Source organism: Thamnophis sirtalis, unplaced genomic scaffold, assembly GCF_051295495.1.
Source record: "Thamnophis sirtalis isolate CommonGarterSnake01/CBP01778 unplaced genomic scaffold, rThaSir2_p1.2 scaffold_4, whole genome shotgun sequence".
NCBI classification, from domain to species: domain Eukaryota; kingdom Metazoa; phylum Chordata; class Lepidosauria; order Squamata; family Natricidae; genus Thamnophis; species Thamnophis sirtalis.
This window is the reverse complement of record NW_028261384.1, coordinates 109,368,206-109,388,437: the sequence shown is the minus strand read 5'-3', so window position 1 is coordinate 109,388,437 and position 20,232 is coordinate 109,368,206. Positions and strand designations below refer to the sequence as shown.

The window sequence follows — 20,232 nt, the reverse complement described above, 5'->3', positions numbered from 1 at the left end:
GATGACCACATTTCCCAGTGAATTCAGAATTTCAGAATTATTCCAGTCTATTATTTCCACATATTTCCCACATATTTTTCCTGGTAAATATTGCTGTTCTACTACCTGAGAAAGAATGAGGGGAATGGGGGGATGGAGGGAGGGAGGGAGGAAGAAAGGACAATATTGAAAAGTAATTAAAATTTCAACACATTCACAAGTGTTTAAGTGACCCATCTATAGTTATTTTGGAGTCAGGTAGTCTCTAAATCTAATAAATCAGTTAATCAACCCAAGTCACAACATCACAAAAGGAGTGGTTGATCATATTAGAATTCCAGAAAGACAGTGACTAATAAGGATTGCTAGAAAGAAATAGGTCAGGAAGCCAGATATCCAAAAGACAAATGAAATACCAATCTGAAAATTCTAAATATAACAGATGTTTCATGTTTAATGAATAAAGTAAAATAATAATAATCCACTAATACATGAGGCAGTTCCAGTGGTAGGCTATTCAGATGGAATTGTCAACTGGACCAGAAAGTGCACAAACGTTTGAAAGTGTTCCACTCTTTACATACACTGTTACATGTTTAATTCATAATCGCATAGTTTTGATGGCCAGTTTGTGGTATTTTGTGATTTCTTTCCCAGTTCTTTTTCTTTGACATTGGCATCTCCTGGTACCATGGTGTCACTAAATTGTACATTTTGGTTTTCGACAACTGTGATATCTGGCATGTTGTATTCCAAATGATGACCTTCTCATTTTCAATAACTTTTTCCTCCTAACATACCCACACATACACATTGCATAATTATGCATTGCACATTGTACAGTAGAGATATTGAAACATTTTGAATAAGGATATTCTATATTGATCTATTAGCTCTCCAACTGTATCTGAGAAAAGGAGCATAAGCTTGCAGTGAAGCCATTCTTCTGGAAGTCTCATATCTTGCTTCTATTCTGGCTGTAATCAGAGAGTGTAATTTATTTAGAAAAAATAATCTGTATCACTTACTAAAAACATCAACAGCAGCTTGTTTAATTATTTTTCATTAAAATATTTTGTGTTTGGATTTCCAAGTACATTCATATTGTGAATTAAGCTGAAGGCCAAAACTTTAATAAGTGTTTCTTCATAAAGAAGGGTAAATTTGTACTCCTTTGGTTCCCTTCTTAAAAATAGCATTCCTACTCTCCAGAAATTTTGTAGTTTTGGATTTTTTCCCCTCTTTTTCTAAATCTGGTGGGGAAAAAATGCTGCGCATGCTTAGCAATTTCTTCCATTTTCATTGCTTTAAAAATGGCTAGAACCTAAATCAAAGGGCCATAGCATATCATGCAGAACATTATGTTTCCAAATAGTTATTCTAATTGTTCACATATCATTATAATGACCTAATGCACTGTTATCTTTGCATATTATGGGTGCTTTGAAATTCACTTGCTACCCTTATTGTGAGGGTAACAAGTTGTTACTGAGGTCCTAAATACAGCTCTCAATGCTTCTTGCACTTCTGTGTTTCTGAGTGTATAAATGAAAGGATTTAACAAGGGGGTGACAATTGTATTCAATAAAGTAACTATTTTTGTCAGTTCTTGCGACTGCTGTTTGGAAGGTATTACATGAAGGAAAATGGTAGCACCATACCATATAATCACCACTGTGAGGTGGGAAGAGCAAGTGGAGAAAGCTCGTTGACGTCCTTGAACTGATGCAATCCTTAAGATTGTAGCAATGATATAAATATAGGAAATCAAGGTAATCATGCAGGATCCCATAATGACAGTTGCAAAAAGAATAAGACAGACAATTTCTACTGTGTAAGTGCTTGTGCAAGAGAGTACTATCCAAGGGTCAATGTCACAAAAGAAATGGTTGATGACATTGGCGTCACAGAAAGACAATTGAGATATGAAGAAGGCTGGAAACAAAATAATGAAGAACCCACATGTCCAACAACCAAATGCCATTTGTACAGAGAGAGTTTTAGACATGATGATATTATAGTGTAAGGGGTAACAGATGGCCAAATAGCGATCATAAGCCATGGCAGCCAATAAGAAATATTCTGTACATCCCAGGGAAAAAACAATGTACATCTGTGTGAGGCACCCTATGAATGAGATAGTTTGGTTCTGAACAACAAGAATGGACAACATCTTAGGAATACAGGCTGATGTGTACCATATTTCCAGGAATGAAAGATTGCAGAGGAAGAAGTACATGGGTGTACGAAGCCTCTGAAAGTTCTTCACTAAAACTATGATAGATACATTTCCAATGATTGTAAGGAAATACATGAAGAAGAAAACCATAAAAAGAGAGATGCGGAGTTCACAAGATCCAGGGAAACCCAGAAGGATAAATTCCTTCACGCTTGAGCCATTTCCTTCTCTCATCAGTATCAGAGCATCTGCCTGTCAAAAATAACTTGAATAAAAATCTAGAGCTTGGGAATGCCATAAAATGTTGTTTTAATATTTCTCTGAAAACATTTCTGATCAATTAAATGCACATTAACATACAAATGTATGCTTACTATGTTTATACCATGTTTTACATTTTAGAAGTACTTATAAAGAGCAATGAAGATTTTTAAAAATAAGACTATATATATAGTCTTAATGAAATACCTGTTTCAGGTAATTGAATGCTTTCAAATTGTAACAATGACTAATTAATTTGTCAATATTTTCTTCACTTTTTGTATCTTTCACATCTTATATTAATTCCAACCTTTCCTACATTAATGTACAGATTTGCTTTTTTTAAAAAATCATGGAAAAGATGCAAACATTTCATTTCTCTACACATTTCCTTAATTTTTGCACAAACAGGTCTTTGGTGTTTTTTTTTTTTTTTGTATTTTGTATTTTACAGCACTTTCCCCTAAAATCTAGCTATTTAGATTTTCCTTATCTATGAATGTATATATAAAAATTCTGAATATTGGAAAATATTCTCCACAAATTGAATACATACTCCAAATTTCAGAAAATTAAAGAAGAGTATTATTATTTTATTTTCTTCTACATCCAATTAAATTTATTCTTTATAGCTATATTTCATATTTTTCCTAATTGGTCAACTAAGAGGTTTTCTTGAAATTTTACAATGTAAAGCAACTGTGTGCTATAATTATACAGATGGTTTTTTTTTATTCTGATTTATAGGACCTTCTTGATATACTAGCTCCTTGTAAAAAATCCCATCAGAATTTCAAATCAGCTTTTTCTTTACTGGCCACTATCAAATGAAAGTGAAGCATGAAAATAACTCCTTTGAGATTGTGTACATTATGAAGAGTTTAGAAAAGAACAATTTCCCAAAATCATTCCATAGATAGTGAATCTTGAAAGAAATGAGTAAACTAGAAAAATATAATCACTGACTATTTAAAAGGCTATTAATAAAATAAGAAAAAATAATTAAAGGAACCATCCTAATCATTTGTTGCATATTAATTAAAATCCAAGATCAATGTCTACTCCAGCACTGCTACCACTATTACTGATACATCTACAAATATATCTTTTATTGCACATTATATTTACAACAATTGCTCTTTTTCATTTCCAAAGTCCTTTATATAACTAATTTATCTTGATAGACATACAATTTTATTATGTTTTATTATTTTTAGCTATCAGTTCCTAATCAAATTTATTAGAATTTAATCAGAAAATAATTTGGAAAAAATTGTAAAATCCTAAATTTTACTAAATTTAAAAATTTATTTTAGCATCCAAGCTTCTTTAAGAATATTTATTCCACTTACAAGTTTCAAGATACATGGCAAAACTTTTTAAGTACTCAGTAGTTGGTTATGGGGTAAGAGTTATGACATAAATAATTAAAATTAAATTAAATATAAATAATTTGTAATATCATAACGCTCACCTTACTTTTATTCTGATGCAGTCAGTGAAGACCTTAGACCATCATAACAATATTTTTCTTCTCTTTTAAAGGAATAAGATAAAAGTAGGAGCTGTAGACATGCATGTGTGTTTGTGTATCTCCTACCTGCATGTAATAGACATTTTCCAATGATATTGTTTAAAAAATCCACAACTCCCTTAAATAATATGCTTTCCTAAACTATTAGGTTAGTTGCTTTGTTTCAAATGCCATGCATTCCAAACATTATATACAATTGTTATGAATCTTACATTTGATTTTAGGCTCCAGGATACATGTGCATAATTTCAGTAAATACAGCAGTTGTTAATTCATAAATTAGTAAACCTCATGGGGAGTACTTTGTTTTAATGAGGCTTTATCTATGAAGGTATGAAACAAAGGCTTTTTCCCCATAGGGGAAACTGGATGATTTAGAAAATATAGCAAAATACATTATAATTTTATATTTTAACATGCAGTTTCAAAAAAGAATTACTGTACTTGCATTTGTTCATCTATAATCTACATCTGTAAGTCATGGATTCAAAAATTCCAAATGACATCATGAATAATTTGGGCTTTAGATTTATGGATTATTCAACTGAAATATACCAATGGGTAGAGATAAATTTTACAAATGTACAACACTCATATTATCTTCAAAAACATGATTTATTAATACCTTTTCTATGGAAACACTGTACAATCTGATAAATCCAAAATATCATTTTTGTAAACTAGCCCAAAATCTTAACTATACTGGAATTCCTGATATCAAGATGAAATTATTTCACCATTGTTTTGACGTGATGGAGATCTCCAATTCTGTATCTTTATATGATGTTGCCTTTCTTGGTTCTTTTCTTTTTCTGCCACTATTTATTTACTTTTAAATCAAACACCCCATTCCTTAAATACTTCTCTTTTGTTAAATAAAGGAAAAGGTTTTCCTTCCAGTTGTAACCAACTCTAAAGCATGGTGTTCATCTTTATTTTTTGGACAAGGGAGCCAGAATTCTTCATTTTCTGTTATCATGTGGCCAGCATGACTGTATGCCAAAGGCACATGAAATGACGTTACCTTCCCACTAAAGTGGTACCTATCAATCTAGTTGCATTTGAATAATTATGAACTGCTAGGAGGACAGGAGCAGGGACAAGGAATGGAGCTCACTTTGCTGAATGATGCTTGGGTCTCAGCCCAGATTTCTGATAAGCTCAGCATCTTTAACTGCTGAGCCATTGTGCCACCTTTGTTAAATAAGCTTGCAATATTTGTATTTATTTTGGATTTATTATTTGCATGTTATTTATACACTTCTAAACTCCAAAAATATTCTCAGCCTGTTAAAAGAAAATAAAGAAGAGCAATTTACAAAATCAAAACCAAAAACAAGCAAAGGAATGTGAAAAAAGAGAAAACTACACTCTTTCTTCAAAGCTAGGGGAACAATCAGATCTTCAACTATTTCCTGAACATTAGAATCATGGTAGCCATATAAACATTTTTATTCTAGTTGCCATGGATTTCAACAGTGTAGGTATGTTTCTTGGATCCCATAGGATGACATTCTTTAATTGTCTGGCCTTCGTGTGCTCCAGAGTTGGGTTGTAAATCCTGACACTACTGGTTCGCTTTTGCTTACACGCATGACGCTTCTGGGCATGCACAGAAACATCTGGGAAGGTAGGCTGACACCCGATCTGGGTTGAACCAAGAGCAACCCACCTCTGGTTTGCTCTTACTCTCCTGTATTGGACTAGATGGAAAACACAATGGGAGATCCTCAGATCATCTTAAATAGTGCCCACGGATAATCATTATTGGTTTCTTTCAGACAAAGTACATATGGTAGCAACCTTCTTCCAATGAATTCTATCTATGGAAGAGTCTTAGGCATCTTCCCATTTGATGTTCACTGTCTGTAGGTCATCTTTTAACATTTGATACCAAGTTTTACATGGCCTGCTCTGCCTTTGTTTTCCCTTTGTTGGCTCCCAATAGACAGCTTTTTCGGGTATAATGTTTTTACGAGATTTTCGGGTTGGGCAAAGATATAAGCCCTCCCCAAAAAATAAAACTGATGGACAACCCCACCCTCCGGCCAGGCAGAGCACTACTCACTCACCCAGCAGTATTCCTAAGATATCAAGCTGCAGGAGCCTGGGGGAAACAGGTGCTCGTGCAGCTTAGTGTCCCTTTGGGATACCTCTGGATCAGTGAGTGGCACTCTGCCTGGCTGGAGAAGGAGGTTGTGCAAGCACCTGTTCTGCTCCCCAGCCTCCCAGCCTCTCCACAACCAGGCCTCCCAGCCTCTCCACAACCAAGACCAGTTCTTCCTGTAGGGCCAGGGCACCACCACTGTTGCAGCCATCCCAGCACGGAGGGTGGTTTCTTCTGCAGCTCCCAAACTCTTCCAGCAGCCAGGGCATCGAGTTTTCCCCCAATGCCCGCTCTAGGAGTCCACTCTATGGTTGTGGGGCTGGCTGGTGGAAGACTCTCTGTCCTGGCTACTGGAAGACTCAGCGGTAGATTTCTGGGATTTGGAAGCATTAGAAGAATCCATCCTCCATGCTGGGATGGCAGCGGTGGTACCCTGACCCTACAGGAAGAGCTGGCCCTGGTTGTGGTGAGTCTCGGATGAGTGCAAGCAGGGGACAGAACAGAGGCTCACATAATCCCCCTCTAGCCAGGTAGGTCACCACTGATTGACCCAGAGGTATCCCGAAGGTGCCAAGCTGCATGAGCCCCTGTTCTCCCCAGCTCACCTCATGGCTGCTGTGTTGCCCTGCTGTGACAGTGCAACACAGCCATTCATCCCTGAGGCTGTGTCCACAACCTCTTGTCCCTGAGAACAGCCACACAGCAACCCCAAAACAATAAGCACACCCGATAATAAGGCCAAAGCCATATTTTGGGGGTTAAAGGAAAATAAGACACTGTTTTCTTTTTGGAGAAAGATGGTAGTCTTGTATCTGGAAAACTAATTATCCAGTGGATCAAGCCAAATTATCCAAGGTTCCTTCTTTATCAACATCTTTCCTTACTTATGTTACCTTCCTTGTTTCTAAATAATAAGGATAATTCAATGATGTTTAAGAAAAAAAAAACATGTTTTGGGAGGAGCCAACATCACTACGATACATCGTGTGGTCTCGACAGTCCAAGTCCGCCGATGACACTTTTGCCTCTGGACGGTCCAGCAGGACCTAAACCGTCCTGGAGAGATGGTGACCAGGAAGACAAAGCCTTGCTGGTCTCAGGGACACCACAAAGTCCCTGATTGACCCAAGGGAAGCGCTTCCAACCGGTGGCAAACAGGCAGCCCCCAGGCTGACAAAGTCAGAGACGGCTCCAAAAGGAAAGAAGTGAAAGTGAGTCCATCGGGTGAGGTTTTTTTACTACTTTGAGAAAGATTGCCCAAAGAAATCTTTTTTTAAAAAAAAGATAAATTAGTCCTCTAAGTAAAGAATAAAGCGGCGAATTTAATCCTTATTGGACTGCCTTAGAAAGTTTTTGTTCTTGCTTGCAAGGATGTTTTGTGGATTGAAGTGATTGTAACGTTTCCTGTTTCTCCGCTTGAAGTGAATGGACTGATTATTTCCTCTTTTTTTACCACCTTATTTTTTTTGGCTTAAATGGCAGGCTAGAGTGGCAGTGATTATTAGTCTCCTTTTTTTTTCCTTTTTTTACATTTCTTTTCTTTTGGAAAAATGGATTAATATTCAGATGAAGAAAACTTAAAATTTCAAAACATCCTGGTTGGAATTCAAAATATTTTAGAAGGATTTGAGAGATTTGAGACACCTCCATACACCTACGTATTTCTTCCTAATTCCAGTTTGCTTCTCTTCTTGATTAGTTTCTTCTTCCTTAGTTAATCTTAATGGATGAGTTAAATTGAATTGTTAATTGCATCCAAAAACTATACTTCTTGTGATATGAAGCCATTTAATACAACAATATAATGAATCTCAAGCACTTTGCCTCTGAACACTTAAAACCATTCTTTTAGCAAGCCTGAATCAACACCATCTCCACAATAACCATAAATCCCTTTTACATGACCCTCAAACACTGCTTGAATGCTGTGCCATATCTGAAATGGTCAAGAAGTGACTGTAAATCTAAAAAGTACATGAAAAAGGGCATGTGATAAATGGGCTATTTTAAAATCTGGTTATTATCTCCTCATCCCATCTGGATCCTATTTGAACATTAGACATATCCTGGAAAACTAACTATCCAGTGGGTCAAGCTAAATTATCCAATCTCCTTATTTTGCCAACATCTTTTCTTATTTGACATAACTGTCTTTAACTGTCTTGCTACTGAATACTTAGTATAATTCAATTATTTTTAAAAGACTGTTTTAGAATACTCCTATTTTTACTTACATTCTTGAATTTCATAAACTAAATTCACCATCTCAAAATCATTTTTTCAGATTTTTTTTCTTTGCCTTTTCCTTCTTTTCTCCCTCCTTTCCTCCCTCCCTCTCTCCTTCTTTCCTTTCCTTTCCTTCCTTCCTTCCTTCCTTCCTTCCTTCCTTTCTCTTCCCTTTTCTTTCTTTCTTCCTTTCTTTCCTTCCTTCCTTCTGCTGAATCCTTTCATCTATACACTAAGAACAGAGAAGTCAGAGATATTTTGAGGAATGTATTTAACAAGTGATGGGCAATATGCTGGTTCAACCTGAAATCCTCAAAAATAGTCCATGCTGAAGTGTTATACCATACATTTTGAATTTAAACTCTTGCAGAATCATAACCCCTGTTTGCATCAACCAGCCTTACTTGGATTTTCATTCTGAAGAAGTATATATATTAATGGATCGGGGATAGAGACGACACGAGAGCCAGGACTTCAACAACAACAACAGGTTTATTCGTGAGATGTTTGACAGCGATTCAAAAGTATCTTTTCCGCGCCAAGGTATTTATACAAGCTGTAGAATAGAAGGACCAATGGGCGCTCTAGGATTGTCTGGCAACTGCTGACGCTGCGACCTGACCAATCAGAATGGCTCGGGCAGCTAGCAACAGGCTATGCTGCGCCCCAGCCAATCAGGGCACAGTCTGGTCTGTTGCTGGCCTCCCGGTCATACCTACGAGGACTTATGAGTCCTTAACACCCCTTTCCCCCCAGGTAGAGCGCATGCCCAAGATTGGATCATGCGTAGTCCTCTAAATAGGCGGGGCGGCGCTGGACCCGCCCAGATCTTCTCAGTTTGCCAGAAGTCGTTGGAGGGGTGAGACCTTCTCGTTGTAGCTCCTCCCCAAAGGGAGTGGAGATCTGAGCAGTGCCATTTTGGAACGGCCCAGAAGGCGGGCTCAACATAACTAGTAGGCCGGGCCGAGGGGGCATGGCAACAGGGGAAGCGTCACGTTGCCGGGAGGCGGCAACCAGCGAAGGATTGTTGCAGGAACTTGGCAGGAAAACCAAACCGGTTTGAGATCGCGGGGACAATGCCTGCCAACAGGGGGCGTCCGGGTAGGTAGGGCCTGAACTTGGGAAGGCCGTGTCATATGAAACCGTGTCGGATTGAGATAGAACAACTGTAGGTTGGAACCCTGGAAATAAAGGATAGGAGAGGCCTGCCTGGGGAAAGGCCTGGAACGTTGGGACCGGCTGGCAGGCAGCTGTGTTGTTGGGCTCTGGATCCTTTGGGGCACCGGTCTCCGCAGGGAGAGACGCCTCCATGTGGTGTCTCCACTCGGATCCATCGGCCAGTCCGACCCTGTAGGAACAGGGGCCGGTTATGGATACTATAGAGGTAGCCACCCACTTAGGTTCCCCCAAAAAGGACCATGCCCAGGCCAGGTCCCCCTGATGGAAAGAGCGGGGAGGGGTAACCCCCAGGTTGCATGGCTGATCCCCCGAATAGAGCGGGTGAAGCCTTTCCAGGGGGGTCCGCAGGCGCCGGCCCATCAAGACCTCCGCGGGGCTTTTGTTGGTCATTGGGCAGGGGGTGGAGTGTTGGCTTACCAGGTAAGCCGCCACCCTCGACTGCCAATCGCCCCAGTCCATTCGGCCAAGTGCCTCCTTTGCCGATTGGACCACACGCTCCGCCCGGCCATTGCAGGCCAGATGATATGGAGCCGTGGGCGCATGCCGGATTCCCTGACAGGCCAGGAATTCCTGGAAGGAATTAAATTCTTGGTGGAAGTAAATTGGGGCCCATTGTCAGAGACAATTACATCCGGCAACCCGTGGGTTGCAAACAAACAGCGTAGGGCCCTGACCATACTCTCAGCTGAGGTGGAGGTCATGAGAACCAGTTCCACCCAGCGAGAGTAGGCGTCCACCACAATCAGGAATGTCTGGCCATGGAAGGGGCCGGCAAAATCTACGTGTAGGCGGGACCACAGGCCTCTCGGAGCCTCCAACTCATGAGAAGGCCCGGCTGGGGGGTTAAGCACATAGAGCTGGCACGTAGTGCAGCGGCCCACATAGACCACAATCTCTGCATCCAGCAAAGGCCACCAGACATAGCTGCGTGCTAATGCTTTCATCCGCACTATGCCGGGGTGATCTTTGTGGAGCAGAGGCAGGACCTGGCCACGCAGCGTGGAAGGGATCACCACCCGATCCCCCCAAATAAGGCACCTGCCATGCAGGGAGAGTTCGGCTTGCTGGCCCTTAAAAGGCTGGAAGCAGTCAGCTATCTTCCCCAAAGGCCACCCCCAAAGAACCCAAGAGCAAACTTGGGCCAAGACAGGATCAGCCTTAGTGTGGGCCGCGACGTCCGTGGCTGAGAGGAGCAGGCCGGAGGAAGCAATCAGTAAAACGGACAGGGAAGGCACTGGGGCCGGGTCGGAATCCGGCAAGGGGCAGCAGCTAAGGGCATCTACATGCCCCAGCTGCTTGCCTGGATGGTAGAGCAGCGTATAAGAATATGCTGCAAGGAACTCCATCCAACGTGTCATCCTGGGAGAAAGGATGGGGGGGTCGGCTTGTCGCCCGGCAAAAGCCCAAAGAGCGGCTTATGGTCAGTGACAAGGGTAAAGTGCCGACCATACAAATAGTCGTGAAACTTTTTAACCCCGGACACTGCAGCCAGAGCCTCCTTATCTATCTGGCTGTAATTGCGCTCCGCTGAGGAGAGTGTCCGGGAGTAAAAAGCCACGGGGGCCTCTGAGCCATTGGGGAGGACATGGCTCAGGACCACCCCCAGACCGTAGGGGGAGGCGTCACAGGCTAATGTCAGCGGCAGCTTGTCATTGTATTGCACTAAGACAGCTACTGACGTAAGCGTGTCTTTGACAGTCGCGAATGCATGCGCTTCGCGGCTGCCCCAGTGCCAGGCCATGGATCGGTCTGGAAGATCCCCGGGGCCACGGAAACACCAAATTGGAGGTGGCGGCAATGAAAAGCCCCACGATGGGTGACGATGGTTTGGGCGGCTGCTGCATCATCATCCACCGGGAGCTGTTGGTAGGCCTGCACCATATCCAGTTTTGCAAATGTGTAGCCCCGCCCCAGGGAATGGAGCCAGAAGCTTATCAAGCTCGGCATCAACCTTGGCCCTCAAGGCAAAAGGCACCCTGCGAGCCTTCAGCCGAATTGGAGCAACCTGGTGGTCGAGGTTTAGGGAAATAGGGGTGCCCTTGTAAGAACCCAGCTGGCCATTGAAAATGTCAGAGAATTCTGTAAGGACATCTTCCAGGGAGGAGGGAACCACCCTATGGACCCCCCGATAGACAGCCCCAAGGCAGGGAACCAATCAAGCCCCAATAGAGCAGGCAGAGAGTTTTTGACAATAAGAACAGGCAAACGGCCGTGAAAATCCCCATAGTCCACCCAAATGGGAAAAGACCCCAGGGTGGGTATAAGAGTTCCCTGGTAGTCTGTGAGGGAAGTGTCCACGGGTTGCAGCTTGGCACAGGAGATGTGGGGACACAGGCGGGAGAAGGTGGCCCAGGAGAGCAAAGAGCGGGAGGAGCTAGAGTCCACCTCCATTCGGCAGGGCTGACCTTCCAGCTGGAATGCAGTGGAAACTTTCTGGGCCCCGGCGGACACTTGACTGACCGACTCCCCGGTGACTTCAGGCTGGTTAACAGTCTTCAGCCCGCCTAGCGGGCCACGGCAGCTGGTGGCGCAGCTGCGGTTGAGGTGTGGCAGGCTGCTGGAGGAAAGAAGGTGCAGGCAGGGAGGTGCGGCAGACCTGGGCGATGTGGCCCTTCTTGTCGCAACGGCGGCAAACCGTGCGCTTGAAGTGGCAAGCTGTGCAGGCATGGTGGCCGCCGCAGCCCACACACCCAGACGTGGCAGGGACACCTGGCGGAGGTGGTGGGCGCCTAGGCTGAGCTCGGAGCTGGCCAATGTGCTCAGAACTGGGGTCTTCGAGTGGCACCAGCTCATCAACGAGGCAGGCTTGAGCGGCAGGCGGAGGGCACACAGGGAGCACCGGAGGAGGCGGCGGAAGAAACTGCAGGCATTGAATGTCGGCCGTGGACTGCTCAGAGAGCTCAGCTGCTCTGGCAACTTCCACGGCCTGTTGCATGGTGATGTCGGGGTGCTGCAGGAGGCGGCTTCGTAAGTGAATGTCCTTTACCCCGCAAATGAACTGTTCGATGAGGTTCTCGTCCAGGTCGTGGAAGTCACACTGAATTGCCATTACGTGGAGCGACTCCAGAAACTGGCTGATGGTTTCTGCCGGTTTCTGGACACACCGGCGGAACGCGGAACGGTGAGCGATGTGGGATGGCGACAGGGCGTAGTGGTTCTTCAGCTTGGACATTAAGTTGTCCCAGCTGAGCTGGTACACCGGTCACGGAGGCTAAGGCTCTGGCAGATGCGAACATCGCAGGCCTGCAACAGCTCAAAAAGAAACTACATTTTTCTTCCTGGGGTTGGTTGTGGTTCTTCGAGGCTATGAAGTAGCACTCAAAGCGCTCCATGAAACCTTCCCAGGTTTCGCCAGCAGTCCCGAAGGGAGTGAAGGGCGGTAAGGCGGATGCCATATTTGCTGCAGGAGATCTCTCGGATAGGTAGAGCAAGAGAGGGAAAACGGAATCGGAGAAAAAAGTCAGCGGTTCACCGCACCGGCGGTTTGACCTGGCTTGAGCGGCTAGAGGCTGAATTTCTTCTCGCTCTGTCCTAGGCTCTGCAATCAGGAATCGCTGGATCCCACCTTCATCGCCAGTTTAATGGATCGAGGGTAGAGACGACACGAGAGCCAGGACTTCAACAACAACAACAGGTTTATTTGTGAGATGTTTGACAGCAATTCAAAAGTATCTTTTCCGCGCCAAGGTATTTATACAAGCTGTAGAATAGAAGGACCAATGGGCGCTCTAGGATTGTCTGGCAACTACTGACGCTGCGCCCCAACCAATCAGACTGGCTCGGGTGGCTAGCAACAGGTTATGCTGCGCCCCAGCCAATCAGGGCACAGTCTGGTCTGTTGCTGGCCTCCCAGTCTTAACTACAAGGACTTATGAGTCCTTAACAATATTCCTCTTTATCAAACCTTCTAAACAGACCTCTTTAGAAAAAACCAAGGTAGTAAGCATTTTCAATCTTATTGTGGTCCCACTGCTGAATCCTTTCATCTATACACTAAGAACAGAGATGTCAGAGATATTTTGAGGAATGTATTTAACAAGTGATGGGCAATATGCTGGTTCAACCTGAAATCCTCAAAAATAGTCCATGCTGAAGTGGACATTTTGAATTTGAACTCTTGCAGAATCATAACCCCTGTTTGCATCAACTAGCCTAATTGGATTTTCATTCTGAAGTATATGTTAACATTTTTATTTTTATTTTCTTCTGAATTTTTTTAATTTCAGAAATTAAATAAAAATGTTTTGAATCACTTATGAAAACCATGTGGAAATAAAAGAAATGGGATTATCCTTTTCTTTTTTATTTTCAATATCAGATTCCTGTGTTTATTTTCTAAATGTAAAAGAATCTCAGGAAAATAACCAGTTATCTGTTTATGAAAATGTTGCATTTACTCATGTATTAATAAAATGGGTACAGAACATGGGTACACCCTGCAAAATTCTGTTTACTTGATGTGTATTTTATTTATGAATTTAGTGTCCACATGTTGTTATACATATGGTGATACACTAAAAGAAATAGAATGATGTGTTAGATGTGATTGGCAAGCAATCGGCAAGCTAAGCATAATTATCAAGAACAAGCCTCCCTTTTCCTGAAGAGAATTTTTTTTTATCAGTATGTGCTTTAATATATGCCAGTACAACATGGACACAAACCTGATGCAAAGAATCATGGAAGGATACATGCTTGGCATTACAAGACAAGCTAGAAAGACTTACACACGGATTAGAGAACAAACAAAAGAATACAGTATCATCAAGAGAGTCAAAGAATTGAAATGGAAATGGGCTGGTCACATAGCAAGAAAAATTGATGGCAGGTGGACCAAGGCAGTCATAGAATGGATCCCATTTCATCAAAAGCGAGAGAGACCTAAAACAAGATGGATCAATGACATCAGCAAGTATTGCAGGCCCAATTGACAAAAGAAAACACATACCATATTGGTTAAAAACATGTAGAAAAGACCTTTATCCTGCAGTGAATATAATTAGAGAATGGCTAAGATGAAGATGATGATGATGATGATGAAGAAGAAGAAGAAGAAGAAGAAGAAGAAGAAGAAGAAGAAGAAGAAGAAGAAGAAGAAGAAGAAGAAGAAGAAGAAGAAGAAGATATAAGGATTTCTGCAATCATTGTTTTACAAAATGGAACAATATTTGTTCCTCTGATGGACTTCCCAACTCTTTTATTTCCTTCAGCATTTCTCTAACATAAGACATCAGGAAAGTTGCAAATGTTGGTCTATCAGATTCTCCCCTCAGGTTAGCTGATTAGATAACACTAAAACTACTAAGGAAAAACAGAAATCTTCAACTAATGTATGACTGGCATTTAAAAAATGTCATGAATATTCACAGAGAAATCTGCACACTCAGAACTTCCAAATGGAAATAAACAATTTTACTTATTTAGGTGGTAAACATTTCAGATTGCCCTCTGTCAGCATTTCAGGTACACCAGATATTAATTACCAATTCCCATAAAACATCCCGCCCCCTCACACAAACACTTCTGGTCATAGTTATGCTTCTAAATAAAAATATTACATTTTATAAATATTTTTGTTTTTATTTTCTATGAATCCATATGGGGTTTCTGATGCAATATGGGAATAAAGGATGATTCTAAATACTGAATATCCAACTTCAGTGGTTATTTAATTACTAGATGTCATTGTGATTGAATAGCAGTGATAGCAAGGTTCATCCAGATGAATACTGTATGTATCAGTTAAGGACTGGTAGTGCAAGTTCACATAGGCCAGCACACTTCAGACTTGTAAGATAAAATCACACATATTTCTGAAAAAAAATTAATATGAGGAAAACCCAACTCTAACCGAGGCTAATTAATTAATCAAAGCACTGAATGACACCAATCATATAGTCAATCTTATTAATTAAACTCTTTTCATTTACCAGTCTACCAGTATGTCAAAAACTATTCTCACCTTTTAAAATAATATTTTTGCAAAAGAAAAGCTTTAAAAAATCATGAAGTGTAGAACTGGAGAAGAGGAAATTTAAAGTCAGTGGAAGAAGTGGAAAATAGAGGTGTATCTGTCTATTTTACAGATACTTTGTTATTGCTTCATGATTATTATTTAAAATATAAGGTGAGTGTAATTTGAACCAAAATAATATATGCCACTGTAGAACTCTGGTACAATATATTAAATGCAAGGAAACAAAACAAATGAAAAAATATACAGGGAAATGTTCTGAGTGAAATCATTTTCTGCAACATTAGCAACAAGCTGCTACATAAAGAAGAGATGGGGGAAATATTCATTATTATTCCTTCTGGTACTTCTGTTAGGCCCATTTTTTGCTCTCCCCAGGCTCCAAAGGCTTTCCTCGAGCCTCTGGGAGGGCAAAAATGGCCTCCGCCAGGCTCCAGAGGTTCTCTGGAGGCCAGAAATGGACCCAATTCCAGACTTCTTGTACTTTAGTTTTTTGCCCTCCCAGAGTTTCTGCGTGGGTCCTGCACTTACCTGGCATTCAAAATGGGCCATGTAGAGATTCCTGGGAGGGGAAGGGTGGGCGGAGTCAGTCAGTCCCAGTAACCACTGGTTCAGCAAACCAGATTAAAATTAATATCTGTTTCACCTAAACGGTCTGAACCAGTGAATCCCACCCCTGGTGTGTGTGTGAGTGTGTTTGTGTTGGTGTGTTTGTGTGTCTGGCTATTTTAGGATTTTTAAGTCTTATCTTACCTAGACATCATTCTTGCCCTAGTGGTCAGACATTGATTGAATACAATTTAAGTTCTCAATGTTATCCTTTAAAGTCCTAAATAGCATAGAATTAAAGTATCTGAGGGACCACCTTTCCCATTAAAATATATCAGCCAGGTTCCCTTGAAGAACTCTATGAGGCTAGACCAGGGCCGGATTTAGATGAAAAGAGGCCCTAGGCTATTCCACTTAAGAGGCCCTTTCACCTCCCATTTTTAAGTTTGTAAATTACATGACAGACAATAAAATACATCATTACTGTGATATATATCAATATATACCAATATATATAGCTGGCCTCCTGACGGAGGGTGGCTCTGCTTTGCGGCAAAGGCAGCAAGGCCAGCCACCTCCCCTGCTGCGCTCAGCGGCCTGGCTCGGCCCCCTCGCCCTCACCTGCCTGGCCGCTGGTGGGCTCCGCGTCGACAGGGCGGCTACTGGGAGCGGCCACGCCTCTCACCCGACCGCCGGTGCCGGGAACGTGGGCGGGCTCCCCAACTGCTGTGGCGCTGGAATGAACTTAACCAATACATTTTTATGTTTGTTTATTAGTCATATGCGTAGAATTTCTCCTTATTTTCGGTTCAGTGTTTTAGTGTTCACTGTTTTTAGAATAGCGTAATTTTAATTTTGCTAACAATTTGAATGTAGGCCCCTCTTGATCTTGAGGCCCTAGGCTGAAGCCTAGTTAGCCTATAGGAAAATCCGGCCCTGGGCTAGATACTATCACTTAACACTTTTCTTCAGCATTGTTTCCTATTATGAAATAGACAGAAATGATGGACCTCTTTCATCAGAGTTTTCTTAATTAATTTTATCTTTGGGCTAAAAAATATATATTGACCACTTGGAATTTCCCTCTAAATACCACTAAATTTTCCTATATTATGTAGCATATTGGACTGTCTGTCTGTCTGTCTGTCTGTATGTATGTATGTATAGCAGGAGGGAGGGAATAAATGGAGGGTTTGGGAGGAAGGGGAAGAGACAGGAGGAGTGCAAGGGGAGGAAGGAGGGGCTGGCAGGGGAGGAAGCATGAAGAGAGAAAGTGAGAGGAAGGGGGGCCCAAGCCTGAGGGAAGAAATGAATAGGCTGGCAGAGGTTTCTTTGGGCTAAGCCGGAGGGGAAAAAGAATAGTATAGCAGAGGCTACTGTGGGCCAAGTCAGGGGGGAAAAAGAATAGTATAGCAGAGGCTGCTGTGGGCCTAGCCTGAGGGAAATAAGGGAATACTATAGCAGAGGCTTCTGTGGGCCTAGCCTGAGTGAAGTAAGGGAATACTATAGCAGAGGCTTCTGTGGGCCTAGCCTGAGGGAAATAAGGGAATAGTATAGCAGAGGCTGCTGTGGGCCAAGTCAGAGGGGAAAAAGAATAGTATAGCAGAGGCTGCTGTGGGCTTAGCCTGAGGGAAATAAGGGAATACTATAGCAGAGGCTTCTGTGGGCCTAGCCTGAGGGAAATAAGGTAATAATATAGTAAAGGCTTCAGTGGGCCAAGTCTGAGGGAGAGAAGAGTGAGTGAAAGGAGGCAAGCAGAGGAAACAACGAAGGAGCAGAGGCTGTGGAAGGAGAGCTCAGCAGGCAGTTCAAGCGAAAGTGAAGATAGAGAAAAAGGAAGAAGCTCCAACCAGCCACATGAATACCACCCTATCTGTGACCTGCCTGCTGAGGGGAGGTTGACCACCACCCCATCAGTTGACCATGGTAAGTAAAAGTGCATCAGATAGGCAACGTTGGACTGGCAGCCATACGAAGAGGGCCAGGAGAACCCAGACTCCAGCGGCCCTTGCGAGGGTTAGCGCTATATATATACATGTGCACACACTTGTGCACTACTGTCCTGTAATGCTCCAGCTGCTTGGCAGAATGTTGCGGAGGTGCCATATGCTGCGTGCCCATGAGCAAATTTTACCTGGTTGGGTAAAATACAGGTAAGGAGGGCGGGCGGGCCCTCCAAACCACCATACCAGAACGGTACCTGATGCTCCCAGCAGGCACCGGTATGCCCAAACCGGGGCGTACCAGCTGTAACCCACCACTGATATGTATGTATGTGTTTGTTCATTTATTTATATGTGTATATTACCTTGGTAATATATACTAATATAACCCAGTATAGTACATAGTATTATTAATGTTGCAATTATCCATTTCTAATTTGTAACTGTTCCTAGAACCACACAAATTAAGTCACAATCCCTTCCTCCTTGTTTCAAACTTGAACCAGAAAGTTCAAGTTTGCTATGGAATTAATACTTCATAATGCCTCACTTTTCTCAAAATTTCATGGAGTGTGAAATTGTTTCCTCTGTGTATTTTATCCTCTCTAAATAGTTTACTTAGATTGTTAAAGTGTCAATAGAAACATCTCTCAGCTGGGATTAAATTAACCATGACATGAATATTTTTAAAATATTTTTAGTTAATGTACTAGAATCCAGTTTGATAAAACACACCAATTCCAGTATTTCTGGATACTTTTGCTTTCCATTTGTTAATAAAATGCTAAGAAAGTTTAATGATCTGCAAATAGAAGAAAGATAAACTACAAATCAGTGTGCAAAATTTATATAGGTTATTTCATGGATTGTTGAAAAATTCACTCAGAAAATAAGGGTATCATTAGAAAAAGGGTATCATTAGGAAGTTTTACTGCTAAAATATACCAAAGATTTTGTGTGAAGGTAAGATAAATTTAATAATAATATTTTTCCATGTAACATTTTTTTCTGATTTTCTCTTATGTTTTATAGTTTCTGATTAGCTGTAGTTAATTTTAACAGAGAATTTCCATATTATATTTTTCTAAAGCAAGCAGAACTTCTCAAATGGAAAATTAATTAGGGAAGATATTCCTGACAGTTTTGATCTACATTTGAATGCCTAATTTATCTTTTCTGCACCTTTCTTCCAAATTTGTTTGGCTTCAATATATCCTGTCAATTGGGAAAAAGTGAATGATTAGGATTCTGAACAATCATATAAGGAGAAAAGACAGGAAAAAAAACTCTTCTCTACACTTCTCCCAAATCCAATAATATTGGTGTGATAAGATATTGCATTTATAGCCACATCAATGGACTTCTGTGTTAGAATTTAAACTTGTTTGGTGATGATGGTTACTCCATTGTTACCAGTGCGCTGCTCCAAAAGGCATTAATCCAAAACATATTTTCCCTGTTTGGAAATTGTATCCTCACTCTATATATCATGCATGCCTTTATTATCAAGATATAATTTCCATAAATTGTAGTCATCTTGAAGAAGCAAATTGGACCAATCTATTCATATTTCTTTTTAAAAAGGTTCTATTTTTTCCAATTCTATAATACACACTGCGCAGAACTAATCCAAGTGAAGAATGACAATAAATAAAATGATTTCTCCATGCATTGGGGTTTTTAAATTCAGGATGCTCAGATGTACCTTCTATGAGAACAATAGGATGCATTTCTCTGTAAGTGTGAATATCCGGATATAAAATGCTGCTTCTCTTTCTCAACATTAACAACTGCTGCCAGCAACATAAATCCATTGTTAGTTGGAAAATTCCCCCTCTCTTCTATAGCATTTAAACAATTTGTGAACATTTTCCTCAGTATTAAAGTTGAGTAAAAAAAAAATAGGACTCAATGTATGATGTCTATTTCCTGCCTATTTCTGCTTTTTTTCTATTTCTTCAATAACAAGAATGAATAGTTTAGACAGACTAATGATCACATTGATTGGTATGAAGCAGCTTTGTATTATTATCATCTAAGCTTGTCTAACTAGTAGTACGGCTGATAACCATTCTCGACAACATAGCTTGGTTCTTTAAACAAAAGGAAACTAGGTCAAGCCACTTTGTAAAAAGTAAATATTGCAAAACTCCATCTATATACATTTTTCCTTCCCATGTTTGACTCCTACAATTTTTATATTCTCACATCCGCAAACATCAACATTGGACTTGGCCTACTCATACACAATCCGTTAAAGAGGAAGGATGGAATACATTTTTGCATGTCCAATTTTTGTTT

The 20,232-nt window shown here is 41.3% G+C and overlaps 1 protein-coding gene across 1 annotated transcript; it reads right to left on the bottom strand.

Annotated features, from left to right (window-relative positions):
• Window positions 1–1,429: 1,429 nt before the first annotated feature.
• On the bottom strand, window positions 1,430–2,392 carry LOC106537678 (olfactory receptor 6F1-like). The gene has a single exon (XM_014051870.2). It carries the CDS (start codon window positions 2,390–2,392, stop codon window positions 1,430–1,432), a length of 963 nt encoding a protein of 320 aa, XP_013907345.2.
• Window positions 2,393–20,232: the final 17,840 nt, after the last annotated feature.